The following is a 14,343-nucleotide window of genomic DNA, read 5'->3' as shown; positions in this document are numbered from 1 at the left end:
TTGTATTACTCTGTGCTATAGTAACTTGTGATGAGTAGCATTTAAGACTAAATGATCAAATTGGTTGATAACTAAATTCGTATTTAGTTACTACACCAGTTAGGTATCCAATAAGCTTTACCTGACACAACACAGGACATAACACCTAACCAGACACCCCAAACTGTAGAGACAAATGCACTGAAAACAGTCAATGTGGAACAAAGACACACGCGTTATATAAAAGGCTGTAAGAGATGTTTACACACACATGCACACACACTCAGCCATGTACGAAACGTAGAAGGGACAATGTCCTCTGACACTATCTAGTGGAGGAGGGGGGGATACGGGGTTGGCAAGGGTCTGGATTGACTAAGTGTGTGTGTGTGTGTCTGTGTAGTCACACCAGCATCATCTTTCTCTTCCTAAAAGCTGAGGGCACGGGCCTGCACAGAGCTCAGCTACACTGCGTGTTTGTGTGTCTCCAGAGGGGTGGGTGTGTGTTTAAGGTCCAGTGAGTTTGCAGCTGATAAACGAGGCTAGCTAAGCTGCTACGATGGCACAGTCCTGGGCCATGATGCCCTATTCTCACACACACACACACACACACACACACACACACACCCACACACACACACACACACCACACACACACACACACACACACCACCACCACACACACCACACACCACACACACACACACACACACCACACACCCACACACACACACCACACACACACACAACACACCACACAGATAAGGAGTTGTCGCTGGCATACACACACCTCCCTAAGGACTTCACACTTTTTTTGGACACACAGATGAGTTCTTACACTTGCACACGTACACACAAAATACAATAAAAAGCCTAACAGATGATATGACCTTCTCCCATCCATTATTTCAGACACAACCTTATATTTGTTGCACAACAGTGAGGAATGGTACTTATCAAGACCACACTCTCATCTCTGGTCAACTGTTAGAAACATGCCGTTTTATTTAAATCGGGTAGAATCTATCTCCGTTGATCTCGTTTGTTTGTTTGCTGCTTTCATGTCTGTACTAACGTTACAGTTTTAGTGCGCTGGGTTTACGTTTTTACAGGTATACATCTGGCCACCCGGCCTGGCTGTCAAACTGGGCAATAACAACACATAGGCCAAAACACCAACAGAAATTCCGTCACGGAACGGAAATTACAAAAGGAGAAAATACTGGCATTAGCACTGTTGTCAGAAAGGATAGTATTTCAACTTTGCATGTTTCCTTAATGTCTGATGATGCATTGGAGTCATTTTTGAATTTATTACAGTAATTATATTACCTATTGGACCTTTAATGTTACAAAACCTCATAAAGTGAAGTGTTCATGCCATGAAATCTTTCATGTTATTATTTAGACCTGTGCCTGTCTTACTGTGACATGTCAAAATGTCTTCCATAAAAAATGACACATACTTAGCTCTGTTCTACTCCTGGCGTTCAATTGTGTACTAATTTGGTTCTAATTGAGTGCAGATCAACATGAGTCCAATTACATTCAATGCATGGTACTGCTGGGCTCCACCGATCACCAATTGCATTAGCTTGTTTTTGTCCTATTTAAAAAAAAAACAATTACCAAAAACTCAAAACCACCCCTACTGAGAAGTCAATGGAATTTCTAACAAAGCTCTCAGAAAGCCATTTAATGGTTCAGCAGGCTTTAATGCAAAGCCAATACAAGCTTTTTATACACGAGTTGACACAAACTGATTGCCCTATTGTTAACAACAACAAAATGAGGTAAGCTGTCAAATTTTGGGTGTTAATAAGAGTAAAAGGCACTTACGGTGCCTTCCCTTGCAACACATATGCAATGTACCTGCAAAAGGAAGGACATATTGTTAATATAAGTAATCCAAGCCACATGTGTAGGGTCTTTGAGTTTTATATGAGCCAGTCGCCCTATGAATGTCTCTGTGCTCTGCCAAAGGGTGACATTACATTACTCTAATGGTAAAGCCAGATGGGGAGAGAAAGACAGAGAGAGAGAAAGAAAAATAGACAGGAGAGGGAGAAAGAGGAAGAGAAATTAAAAATTAACTGTACCGTACTAAACACACCAAACTGATGCTGCTGTCAGATATTGGGATTAAAGTAAGTTCCACAGCGCTTATATGAACAAAAATAAACAGGTGCCCGTGGACATTGTCCTTCCTAGGGCAGCACAATTAATCGCAACTGTATCGAAATCACAATATGGACCTGTGCAATTTCCAAATCGCAAGTGGGGGGGGGGCAACATTACTTAAAGGCAAAATATGTGTCAAACCATTCTGAAAGTTTTGTGGTTAAGTTTTGTGGTTAAGTTTTGTGGTTAAGTTTTGTGGTGCTGCAGAGACGTCCCGGCCTACAAATCCTAACCTAAAGACTAAACAATTTTTTTTTGTTTTGTACAGATCTGCAAAAATCACACTATAATCATTTTAAGTTGTTTCAATGTTAATTTTCATTGAAAATTGAATCAAATCGCAATATCAGTCAAAATAATCGCAATTAGATATTTTCCTCATATCGTGCAACAGACTCTCTTTGCACAGGTCAGTCCGGTTTTGACTTTGTAGGAGCATCATAATTAGGTTCAGCAACCACCAAATGGCTTGTACCTTGACGACATTTCCCACCACAATTAATTTTTACCCACATTTGGTGGGTTGGCGGTTGTTAAAGTCTTGAGCAGTTAATTGACAATAACTTTAACTCCAGGCAATGAATAATTACTATCCCAGAGTCTCTTATTACATTTAAATCACATACTTACATGAATTATCATGCAGCCGTAACCAGTGTTTAAAAAGAAAGATGGTGTAGACTACAGCTGAAACGATAGTTCATTATTACTAATTTTTTCTATTTTTATTGCCACTCTTCATTCTAACCCCAACCGGCCCGTCAGACACCGCCTACCAAGAGCCTGGGTCTGACCGAGGTTTCTGCCTAAAAGGAAGTTTTTCCTCGCCACTGTCGCACTGTTGCTTGCTCTGGAGGAAACTATTAGAACTGTTGGGTCCTTGTAAATTCTGGAGTGTGGTCTATCTGTAAAGTGTCTTGAGATAACTCTTGTTATGAATTGATACTATAAATAAAATTGAATTGAAATTATTTGATGAGTCGAGCAACAGAATATGCATCATTTTAGTCATTTCTTTGCACAAAAATGGCACCTATTCCTAACTCCTCCAATGTGAAGATTTGCTGATTTTTCCTTCTCATCTCTATCTATCTCGTATCTTTGGGTTTTAGACTGTTGGTCAGCCAAAAAAAAAGCAATTTGAAGATGTTATTTTCGGCTGTGGAAAACTGTGATAGTAGTTTTAAACAATGAATCAATTATAAAAGGAAATCATTGGCAGATTGATTGATCTAACTGGAAGAAATCTGTCTGTCTGTCTGTCTGTCTGTCTGTCTGTCCTCTGAGTTTCTAGACTACAGTTCATCCAATCAATTTCCCCCTTGACGGGTGTATTACTGAGGACCTAAGGAAGAGCGTTGTTGAATGCTAGCTCTTGAGCTTTGCTGGATATATTTATACGTAGTGTGTTAACTACACACTGTGTTGTGTATTGATAGGGGAACCTTATTAACTGTTACACTGCAGAGCGGCATGCTGGGTACATCTCACTTTCACTACAGTTCATTCAGGAACAGATGAAGAAAGAGAGACCGGAGATGTTCCACTGTAGCAAACTTAAACATTTTAAGCATCAGCGATGTAACTTTCAGAATGAACACGTTTGTTCCCTGGTCCCAAATAGCTAGCTGTTAGCAAATGACATGTATACTATAGCGTTGCTATGGGATGCAACTATGGCAGTTGTATTACTCAGGACCCATGGAAGCACATTGTTTGGATGAGAAAGCTGGAAGCTGCATTACCGGAGGCCAAGCAATCGGCCTGTTCCAAACTGGCAGGTTCTGACTGGCCACTGCACCAGTAACAACAATAATCTTTAGTCGCAGCCCTAGTGCAGAGACACTTAATTCCATAGCAACAGTGCCAACAGTTTGGCCAAAACAACAAACGAGTGGGACATGTGTGACACTTAAAATTCTTGAACGTTCATGGAAGTAGTAAAACAAACTTACACATCCAGCAGTGTACGCAAAAAGTTGTACAAGAAAAATGTATTAAATGTATTAGTTGACACAATTTTGGTCGGAGGTGAAGTAGTATCAAGGGTGAACTCTACACAAATGAGCATGTCACTGTACCAGTGACTAGTTTGTCAGAGGTGACAGGACCAGTCCACACAGCAGCTACAGTATGTCAGTCAGCTGAATACAGGCAAAACGTTCTCAGTAATTCAACTGAAAATCTGTTTACATAGGCAAAAACGTACCCAAACGGGTGGAAAGTGGTGGATTAAAAGAAATTAGGAAGGGATGTGTAAAGAGAGAGAGAGAGAGAGAGAGAGAAGGAGAGATGGAGAAAGGAGGAGATTGAGCGGAAATTATGCCATTAGCCCAGAAGAGCTCGGCTCAACACACACCAATAGCAAAAAAACCTTCCCTCTCTCCCTCTTGGTCAAAGGGCTCCTTTGGCTCCACTGACTCTAAACAACACTCTAAACAAACCAAATAAACGCAAGAAAGTACGTGCTCCCTCCTCCCCCCCCCCCCCCCCCCCCCCATTCAATCTTCTCAGCTCTCCACCATCTCCCTGTCATATGCGCTCAACTCCCGTTTAATGTCCTGCAAATGAAGCAGATTTATTAATCTGTAATTAAGTAATAATCATCGCTACATAATGCATGAGAGACTCAAGGGGCTTAGAGCTGGGAGGGAGAGAGGGAGAGACAGGGTAGTGAGGCTGCCTGAGCAGACAGAGGGAGATTTCTGCTGCCTTGCTTCGCTAAAGACACACATTGAAAAAGGATTAATGCATTGAAATAATATTTTGATAAGAAAGAAGCGGTGCTCTCTCGTGTCTTCCTCCGGCTCACCCCTCCTTTCTCCTAACCCATCAGCTAGTTTCATGGCCCATCATCCCGCCATTAGTCCATGTTCAATTAACAGACTGCAATTAGTCAAGTCCCCCCACTGTTAACAAGGCCTAATCACTGTAAAGGCTAGACTGGTCAAGTAAATCCATCAGGAACTGAGGCTACGTTCAGACTGCAGGCAAAAGTGACCTAAATCTGATTTCTTTTCTCATATCTGAGAAATGTTTTGGTTTTCTAAGTGTAAACAGCCCAAGTCACATGGCATTTGATCTTTTCCAGTTCTGATTTTGGCCACTTTCATACGTGGTCCATTACAGGTCAAATATTTGAAAAATGTGACCTGAGTCTGGACAGTCAGATTGGTATTCATGCGATTTTGACGTCACTCTAGAGTGACCATCGTCACAATTCTGCGCCGAGAACCGTACGTCCGCGGGAACCGCGCCAGGCTTTAATGGAAACATGGGCATAGCGGCCAGCGGTGGAATAGCAACATTTTTCCCATAGACCATACGCAGCAAAAGACATGTCTACATATCAGCAAATAAATGTTTTTGATTCACATAAATGTACTTACTAAGTCCAAACACTTACAGAGCCCTCATTTAAATCATTATATTTTAAAAGTTGTAACATGCAAGTTATTGAGAGTTATTTAACTAGGCATAATGACCACACTTAATGAACAAGAGCAGACCCATGGGACTGCGCCCAGCTGAGCCGCATTTCACTGCAGGCTAATGACAGTTCTCCCGAGTTTCTGTAGCTGTAACAATGGCTATATGGCTGTAATTGATCATTTGTATCATGTTATAATACATCCATGCAGTAAAGCCTGTAACGTGGATGTAAGGATTTTTAACGTCCTGTTCCCAAACTGCCGTCTCTCAGCTAGTAGCTAGCGTTAGCTAGTAGCACAACATAATAATTACTCTCCTTGGTTCCCTTACTAGAAAAAGGTTGCTAAAAATGTTATTAAAACCTGCAATCCAAGTGGCAGCTGTGGAATATTCCATATGCAGCCTTAACAGAGTGAACACAAAGAGGAAACAAAAATAAGAAAAATTTGAGTACATTTAAAACAATAACAGTCCTTGAAAGAAATGACCAAACCAAATGCATAATGTTCATCTGTGTTCCCGTTGCTGTCCATGCCCTAAATCTTACAGTCTAATAGCTCAAATAACTATAACAAACATCACTCTCCCAGCAATATAATACTTGTTTGTTATTGATAACAATACATTTGAAGTGATTTGGGTTTAAATTCATGTGAAAGCAGAAAATGCCATTTGAAACCACCAAAATGATAAATGTATGAGTCATAGGCAAGTCTATCACCCCCTTTCCATGATCTTCCAATTCCGGAAAACTGTGAGTAATTAAATCAACAATAAAACATCACCATTGGGTTGAGCATTATGACGATATATACTGTTAAAACTGTATAAAAATATAGATATCTTCCTATCGCGATGTTCAAAAACCGAATTGCTTAGCGACAAAATTTACATAATTCCGAAGATGCTCTACATTCTGATTCTTGCATGTTGTTCATTTTGCTCTAAAGGTCTTAATAATGTTAGAAAATACTCTTTTATCTGTCAAGTATTTCATTCACATAGGAGTCTTCAAAAATAAACTTTACAATGTGGTTATTTCACATTGACTATTTATCTAGTCATTAAATAACCCAAAAACATGCTACATTGTGATAGTATATATGTATGTTTTTTAATATATTAAATGACTTACATCATGATAGAAAGTTTTGGACATATCACCCAGCCCTATAGGCTATCACCATCTCACCCATAAGCTATGAATTTCTGTCTAGGAAAACAAAACAATCCTTTCCAGAACAAGGCCACTCAGAGTCAGTGCAAATCTGAAGCAGGATATGGTGGGACTTTGTGCTTCTTTGTTATTGTTTTGGCATGCCTGGCTGGCCGGTAAGACCGTAAGCCAGCCAGCCAGTCAGAGTTGGGTGAGCAGGTGAAAGACAGAAGAACATGAAAACACAGATAATCCCTCGGCGATGCCCACCTCGCTCTGGCTTCCCATCGCTCCCTCCTTCCTGCCCACTCACCTGCTGTGTGCCACTGTGCTGCCCCAAACACCTCTCCTCTCTCTTCCCTTTACCCTTCAACCCCTTTTTCTCCTCCATCTCTATCCATCTCTCTCTCTTCCATTCCTCTCTCCATCTTCCCCCAATGCCAGGTCTTGCCAAGCTGTCAGTGGGGCAAGGTGTGGAGGGGAGATAGCAACACACATGTACACACACGGATGCATGAGTAAACAGACACAAAACACATGGTGCTTATGCAAGCTTGACTACAAGGGCTGTGTTACCTTTACCACACACACACACACACACCTCAGCTTTGCTTCTCTCGCTTCGCTTGGCTGCCTGACTAAAGCTAAGCTCTCGTTATCCAGGCTGCTGAGACCAGGCTGCCTTAGTCTCTCACACACACACACACACACACACACCACACACACACACACACACACACACACACACACACACACACACACAACACACACACACACACACACACACACCACACACACACACACACACACACACCACACACACAACCACACACACACACACACACACACACACACGACCATGATGCATGCAAATACAACAATGTACATGTTGCAATCATAAGCACACAGAGACACACTGACCGAGCAATGACAGAGCAGCAGTGGACAGATTCACTGGTCCACGGCAGCTGATCTGTTCTCTGACAAACTGCACCGAGCATCAACAACGCTACAGCAGGGGGCAATAACAACCACATTCAACCACATCGTACACATACTAATTAAGTGGAAATGAAATGTACATTTATACAAACTGCTCTAAACAAGTGCTGAAACGATAAGTTGACTGATCATGACTGTTTTAGTTTTTTAAGCACACACTGGTTGTTCCAGCTTTAATAATGTGAAGATTTGCTTGTTTTTCTCCATTTCATTCAATTATGAATCTACTGTTTGTGTTTGATTGTTCAATGTTATGACATCAGCTTAGGCTCGAATGACCATTTTATCACTTGACATTCATGAGGGTAAAGGATTAATCAATGACATGCCCTTATTTAATCACTTAATCACTGCAACAATGCATTGCTTTTTTCTGCACACAGACACAAAGAGGAAAAACAGGAAAGATAGAAGATACACGCATCAGTCCTTTCTCCAAAATACAAAGATGCATGCCAAAGTTATAATTTTGGATATTCTCTTTTTGTGCCCCTCAAATTTCCACTTCATACAATATCCATTTAAACCATCAAGTGTTGTAATTAACTAAAAACGGCATTTATTATTTTGATGCTTAGTCAAATTTTAGTGAAGGCTAGTGGATACATATAAAGATGGGCAGCATATCAACTGAAAACTGAAACCAGCTTTTACAGCAGATTCCTGAGGAGGCTGTGGAATCTGCAAGCTACCGCATCACTCTCAATCACAGCCCTGTTGGCCTGTTCTGTGCACTGAACAGAAAAACAACTGTTTCCTGCACACATAGCCCACAGTGAAAGATATTAACACCACAAATGTATCCCAAAGCGACCACAACAACACAGGCTTCCAGTACTTTATGTGTGACAAGCCTCTCCTACTATTGACAAAATGAAACCTGCCTGGCCTCAGATGGAACGGGCTTGGCTTCCCAACCTGTAGGAGAAGCTGCAATCCTCCAATAGAAATCATGCTGCTGATCAAACTAACAAAACAACAGTTTTAAACCACTGTCTGAAATCTGCTTTCTACCCAGATAGTCACAGAAAGGGAAAACCTATATGGTGGAGGAAACTGGGGGAGGGGGTGGCAACCACATGGTCAGACCGTCCTGTTGCCCATCTGGGTCCCATAAAGGAAACATGGAGGCCAAGGCCACCACATGCCCTCATGCAAGATGCCCACTCACCCATGCACTGCAATGAATACTATTTTATGGTATTGCGGGATATTGAGGCTTCCTTTAGTGAAAAAATAATAATAATAATAATAATAATAATAATAATAATGCTTTTAAAGTTTAGGATTTTAATCACATAGCCTAAGTTTAGACTTTTAATAACTTTAGGAAAAAGAAATCGGTGAATTCCAGTTAGTCTTCATATGTGCCCAACCTTGCAGGACTTATTTTTAAATAAGGAAGGGAGGCCTGAAAACCTGAAAAATATTTACAGCCACATTCTAAAATCTAAGAATAAATACAGTCATGTCCAGCAATGCACTGCACCTCCCGTAAAAGGTGTGTGTGTAGGGAGGGTAACATTAGGCGAAAATTACAATTATTTTAGGCTACCAATAGTTAACATTATTTTTCGGTTTTAAAGGAACGTATAAAGACATGGGGGCTACGTGACTTGGTTTTGGGCCACCCAACCAAATTTACTACAACAAAGCAGCAACGGGCTGTTGACAACAAGTGCAATACACGTCAACATGGGAATAATCCAGACTGCATGGGCCCACTAAGTGACTATCACAACAAGTTGATCCAAGAAGGACAACCCACGCTGTCAGAAAAGAAAATCTAGGCTCGTCTCTGAAGTTCTAACAGTGTGGCAGCTAATTGAAAACAATTAGCCCAGTGGAGCAGTGGACAGAAATAAACTGAAAGCTCATTTCTCACAAAGATTTGACCATTTAAAACGACAAGTAGACAGTAGGCTAACATTGAACTATACACTTACAAAGTAATCATTTTTTAACTTGACAAAAACAATTAGGCCTAGTGAACCAACTGTAAAAGTGACCAAATACACTGTTTGCAAAGGTAATTGTGAGAGACATTGATTTAACTCTGTTGTAAAACTACACACAGATTGCTTGGAACCCTTGGGGGAATCAAATTGAATTAGCTAAGACAAGCACCAGAGTTGGGCATGACATCTTGGTCGTGCTTTTAGTCGCGTTAGCTTCTTTTCCTACTCCGAGTCCGGAGTGTAGCAGTGAAGTGTCCGTTCACATAAAATAGGTTACAAAACAAACTGTTTCTTACCTTTAACAGAGCGCGGTTTGGCTTGTTTCCGCCTCGACATCTCTGGTCTCGAACAGCTTTATTTTTTATTCTCTAATTGTGTTGTTCCGTTCCGTGTTTTCAGCTAACCATGCAGGCGGACAAAGTCGGTTCCTCCTCCACAAATTCGCTGCTGCTTCTTCGCCTGTTGCAATGCGGCAGCTTCTGTCTCTGATTGGGAAACGGCCGTTAGTCCAATGACAACAAACCACACACACCCGGAGTGGGAGCGGGCGACACTCGGCTCTTCTGCGCTTTCTTCTGCAACTGTCGCTAGGGCTCGCGCAACCTGTAGCGTAAACGGAAACAACTTCCCGTCGGTATTCCCTTCTTCGTTACAACGTTCCTCGACGCCGACAGACTCGCTTTTTTGTTTCTTCTCTTTTACCCCGCGCACGTTTTGCTTTCTCCGGTGCAGCCCGGGCGCTCGTGCCGCTCCGGCTTCTTTCAGCACTATGGACCGGGGCGCGAGCTGCTAGCCACGCGCGCGGCAAACACCTGAGCGGGTCCCGAGCGGTAGGCTATTGAAGAAAAGTGACAGCGGCACCGTCCGAGTGCGAGGTGGCGGTGCAACAGCGGTTTAAGACGGTCCAGGTGAAGAGAGGCGACGAATACTGTTCTGGGAAATTGCCTTCAAAATGAAACGTGGCTTCTTCCCCCGCGCTCCACGCGGCTTTTTTTGTTTTTTAGTTTATCGAAACTATTTCAGTCTGTTGTGGTTTGGTTTCTCCTTCAGGAAAGCTGCACCGAACCGACCAGCCTCCTGTGTTCCGTCCCGCTATTCTACACTAGTGGTGGTGGTCTGGTGGCATGGACACACCGCTCTTCCCCAGCATCTCCACCCCGAGGAGAATAGCCCACTGCTTTTAACCCAAGCTTTCTTTTTGTTAATATTTCTCAATGCCCTACCGGCGGTATTAATAGCAGCCTAATGTTTCTACCAGTATAACCCTTCGCTAGCCTCTTTCTCCCTGCTTTTTCTTTGTCCTGACTCTGGCTACCAGTCTCCCTCCTCCTCTGCCTGCCTCTGCTGGCGGGGCTGCGGCGCAGACACACATAATAAAGCCAAGGCAGGCAGTGCTTGGCTGGAAATGTAGCCGCGTCCCAGCAGGGGGATGTGAGAGAAGGGTCCCGGCGGGGGAGCGCTCTGATCCCGCAGGGAGCAGCTCGGCACAGCCCGGGTTGGCTGAGGCAGAGAGGCAGGAGAGAGGCAGGCTGGGCTGACGGAGAGAGAGGAGAAGCAGGGGGAGAGTTAGCCAACAGCGCCAAGCTGTGGCCGACCGGCACAACTACAACAGGGACTCCGAGAATACAGAGGGAGGAGACCGAGGGAAAATATGGACTTGGATTAAAGTAGGATGTGGAAGAAACCCTAAAGTTAAAACGTGCAAAGTAGGCTAAGTTTGACAAACAAATGAGGGTTGTTGAACAGCACAAGTAATCAAAACATAAAACACTGCTGAGCTATAGAGCATAAGCTGTGCTATCAGCCAGCAAAAGAAGAACAAGATGTAGGCTAGACTAGTTTATTAATCTCCAAAAGGAAATTAAATTTTTTAGGGTAGGCCTACATGATAGTCACAACATACAAATCTCGAGCCCCAATAGCAAGGACATTGTGTTGTATCTGTACATTCGACATTTCTGTTGGGCCTCTGCATTTGATAGCATGCCCTTCTGTGTGGCTTTACTAGTTAGTTAGGCCGATTACAGGGCACTAACATGTGACAGAAAGTAGCCTAAGTCTTTTTAAAAGCCTACTCACTCACTACAAACCAGACTTCCCAAAAGAATAAAAATGGCATTGAAAGAAAATATTATAGAGGACACAATACATGAGTGGACAGAGGAAATAACTTTATTCATGAATGCAATGCCATGTTTGTTGATAGGCAATAAGGAATTGCCACAGTGTACCACTTTGATTTGAACGTGCACTTCTCAATATTTTCACAGTACACATATGACCTGCTGATTTGTAAACTATCATTAAAAAAGTTTGTGTCTAATTTAATATGCAAAGCCTCAATGTTGCAGACATTATTTACTTTTTGCAAAAGAATAAGAATAGCCCTAATTAAAGTTGGTGGTATACATAATGTTAGTCAGAGAAGCCAAATGCCATTGTGTGGGCTTCCAAAAGAATGCCTACTGTAATCCCAATGCAGACACAATTTGTAGTTTTTTAGAGTAACACATTTTTATATAGAGTATTTTAGCTCAGGAATGCAGAAACATATTCAAGGCAGGAATAGCGTACGCTTACAGGGGGGAAAAAGGCATTGATTCACCCTGTAATGGTCAATTCATTCCATAAAATTGTAACACAACCCATCTTGAAATATTTCCAGTTTCTTGAGTTTATCATTTCATTAATTTATGCTGGATTAATTTCTTTGGGACAGTTTCTGACAGGATTAGTTTTAAGCCTATTCATTTAGGCTGAGCAGAACGTATCCATGCGAAATGAACATTTTCCGCACTCGAGATCGAGACCACATGAAATGTCTTGCTTCTATCCAGTCATAGGCATACAAGAACATAGACCTTTGTGTTGCAGTGATGGACTCTCACATTTTTAAAATCTCCTGAGCCATTTCCTTAAAAGAATAAGGGGGAAAAATACCTCTGTGTCCTCCATTGCCTTTGCTATTGTGCCTTGGATATGCCCCTCCAAGAAGAAACCTTTTTTTTCTGTTTTCACATCAGAGGATACTCTGTCACAGGGAAAATAAACCGTTTGACTTACTGTATAAACATAATTCAATTAGCCACGCCTGTGTGTGTGTGTGCGTGTGTGTGTTTGTGTGTCTTCTTCAAAGCTCCTTTATTTCCAGTAAAGAAAAGAGGGACACGTCTGTGGACGATATAAAGCAGACAAAGAGGGGGAAAATGAAAATCACTGGGTGCTTTGTTCTTCACTCTCTGCTCCAACTGAGCACTCTCTGACCGCAGCTGAGCTTTTCCATGTTGTGTGTCTCTCTCGCTGTCTCTCTCTCTCTCTCTCTCTCTCTCTCTGGTTGTCATGGATAACTGGGTAACGTGGAGCTCCCTGTGCTGACCAGCAGGACCACTGCCCTCCGCAGATTGAGCCTCACTGCCCCCCCCACCCCGTCTTCCCATGAAGGGACAGAGCAGCCTTTAAGATTGACCCCCTGCCAGGTTAAGGTAGGTGGGGGGCTCTTGTCTCTGTGCCCTCCCCTTGTCCCCCCTCCCCTTCTGTCTCCCTTTGCCTCACCCTCCAACCTTCGCCTCTCCCTTCCTGTGGAATGAGTGCACGCCAGGAAACCTGTGTGTGTGTGTGTGTGTGTGTGTGTGTGTGTGTGTGTGTGTGTGTGTGGTGTGTGTGTGTGTGCACGCGCATAGCTTCCCCAGTGTGACTGCCGCTGGCATGGAGGGGCAGAAGCCCTCACTCAGTGGTTGGTCCCCCCTCCTCCTTTCTGCCGTTAAATACAAAGAGTGAGGGGGAAAAGCCCACATTACAAGCTCCTTAAGGGTCAAGGACAGGCCCCAGTCTGAATAGCTTCTAAGAGTTGTATTGTTGAATCACATAGCTAGCGATTACACCCTCTGTCATCTCCGTGCAGATTTGGCTTTTTCATACACACAACAAGAGAACATCAAGTAACAGCTACTGAATAAGTTGGCCAACTGGCATGCAGTGGGAATTGATACAAGACAGGATATCGCTAAACGATACCTGGGGCAGATGTAAACTTACAGCTCCAAAAATGGGATTTGGCTTAAAGATTTTGTACCGTAAAACCCTCACCGCAGTCTGGTTTGTGCAGTGATGTGTATTGTGAGAACACTGTGAGACACAGAAAGCATAGGGACAAAACTTTTTTTTATTTTCATCAATAGAGAGGCAAAGTCCCTCACCTTCCGGTGAACCACCAGGGGATCTTATTTTGGGAAGAAATATGTAACCTACAGTAGTGAATTGGGCAAGGTTCTTTTTGATCCTGTTTGAACTGAGCCATGGCTTACTCATGTGATGTTCATCAAATTAAAAGATAATGTTTCAAGTCAAGAAAGTCACAGTTTGTAATAAAACTGTTGAAGATTAAGACTGTGAAAATACATAATTAGGAGTACTACTCACCCCAAAGTCACATAAGTGAGGTCTCGCTGAAGCTGTGTTGCCTATAAGCCTGCAAAATGATCTTTTAAAGTGACTAACATTCATGGATCAGTTCAAACGGGATCAAAAAATAATTAATCTCTCCCCATTTCCTACCATAGGTCTACAAATTTTTTCCAAAATAAAGTCTGATGAGATTCACCGGTAGATGAGGAACTTCACCATTACACATTCTGT

The 14,343-nt window shown here is 42.5% G+C and overlaps 1 protein-coding gene across 4 annotated transcripts in view; it reads right to left on the bottom strand.

Moving 5' to 3' along the window:
• Window positions 1-11,241, bottom strand: part of znf423 (zinc finger protein 423) — a 160,375-nt gene extending 149,134 nt beyond the window's left edge. For 3 of the 4 annotated variants that reach the window (XM_032524133.1, XM_032524134.1, XM_032524135.1), the window contains exon 1: window positions 10,005-11,240. In XM_032524133.1, coding sequence (XP_032380024.1) covers window positions 10,005-10,044 — 40 coding nt within the window. In that variant the 5' untranslated portion in view covers window positions 10,045-11,240. Of the gene's footprint in view, window positions 1-10,004 lie in introns of all 4 variants that reach the window. The other variant, XM_032524132.1, reaches the window with a different exon arrangement.
• Between the last annotated feature and the right edge of the window lie 3,102 nt (window positions 11,242-14,343).

This window comes from Etheostoma spectabile, chromosome 8, assembly GCF_008692095.1.
Source record: "Etheostoma spectabile isolate EspeVRDwgs_2016 chromosome 8, UIUC_Espe_1.0, whole genome shotgun sequence".
NCBI lineage: Eukaryota > Metazoa > Chordata > Actinopteri > Perciformes > Percidae > Etheostoma > Etheostoma spectabile.
This window is presented reverse-complemented; position numbering and strand designations above follow the sequence as displayed.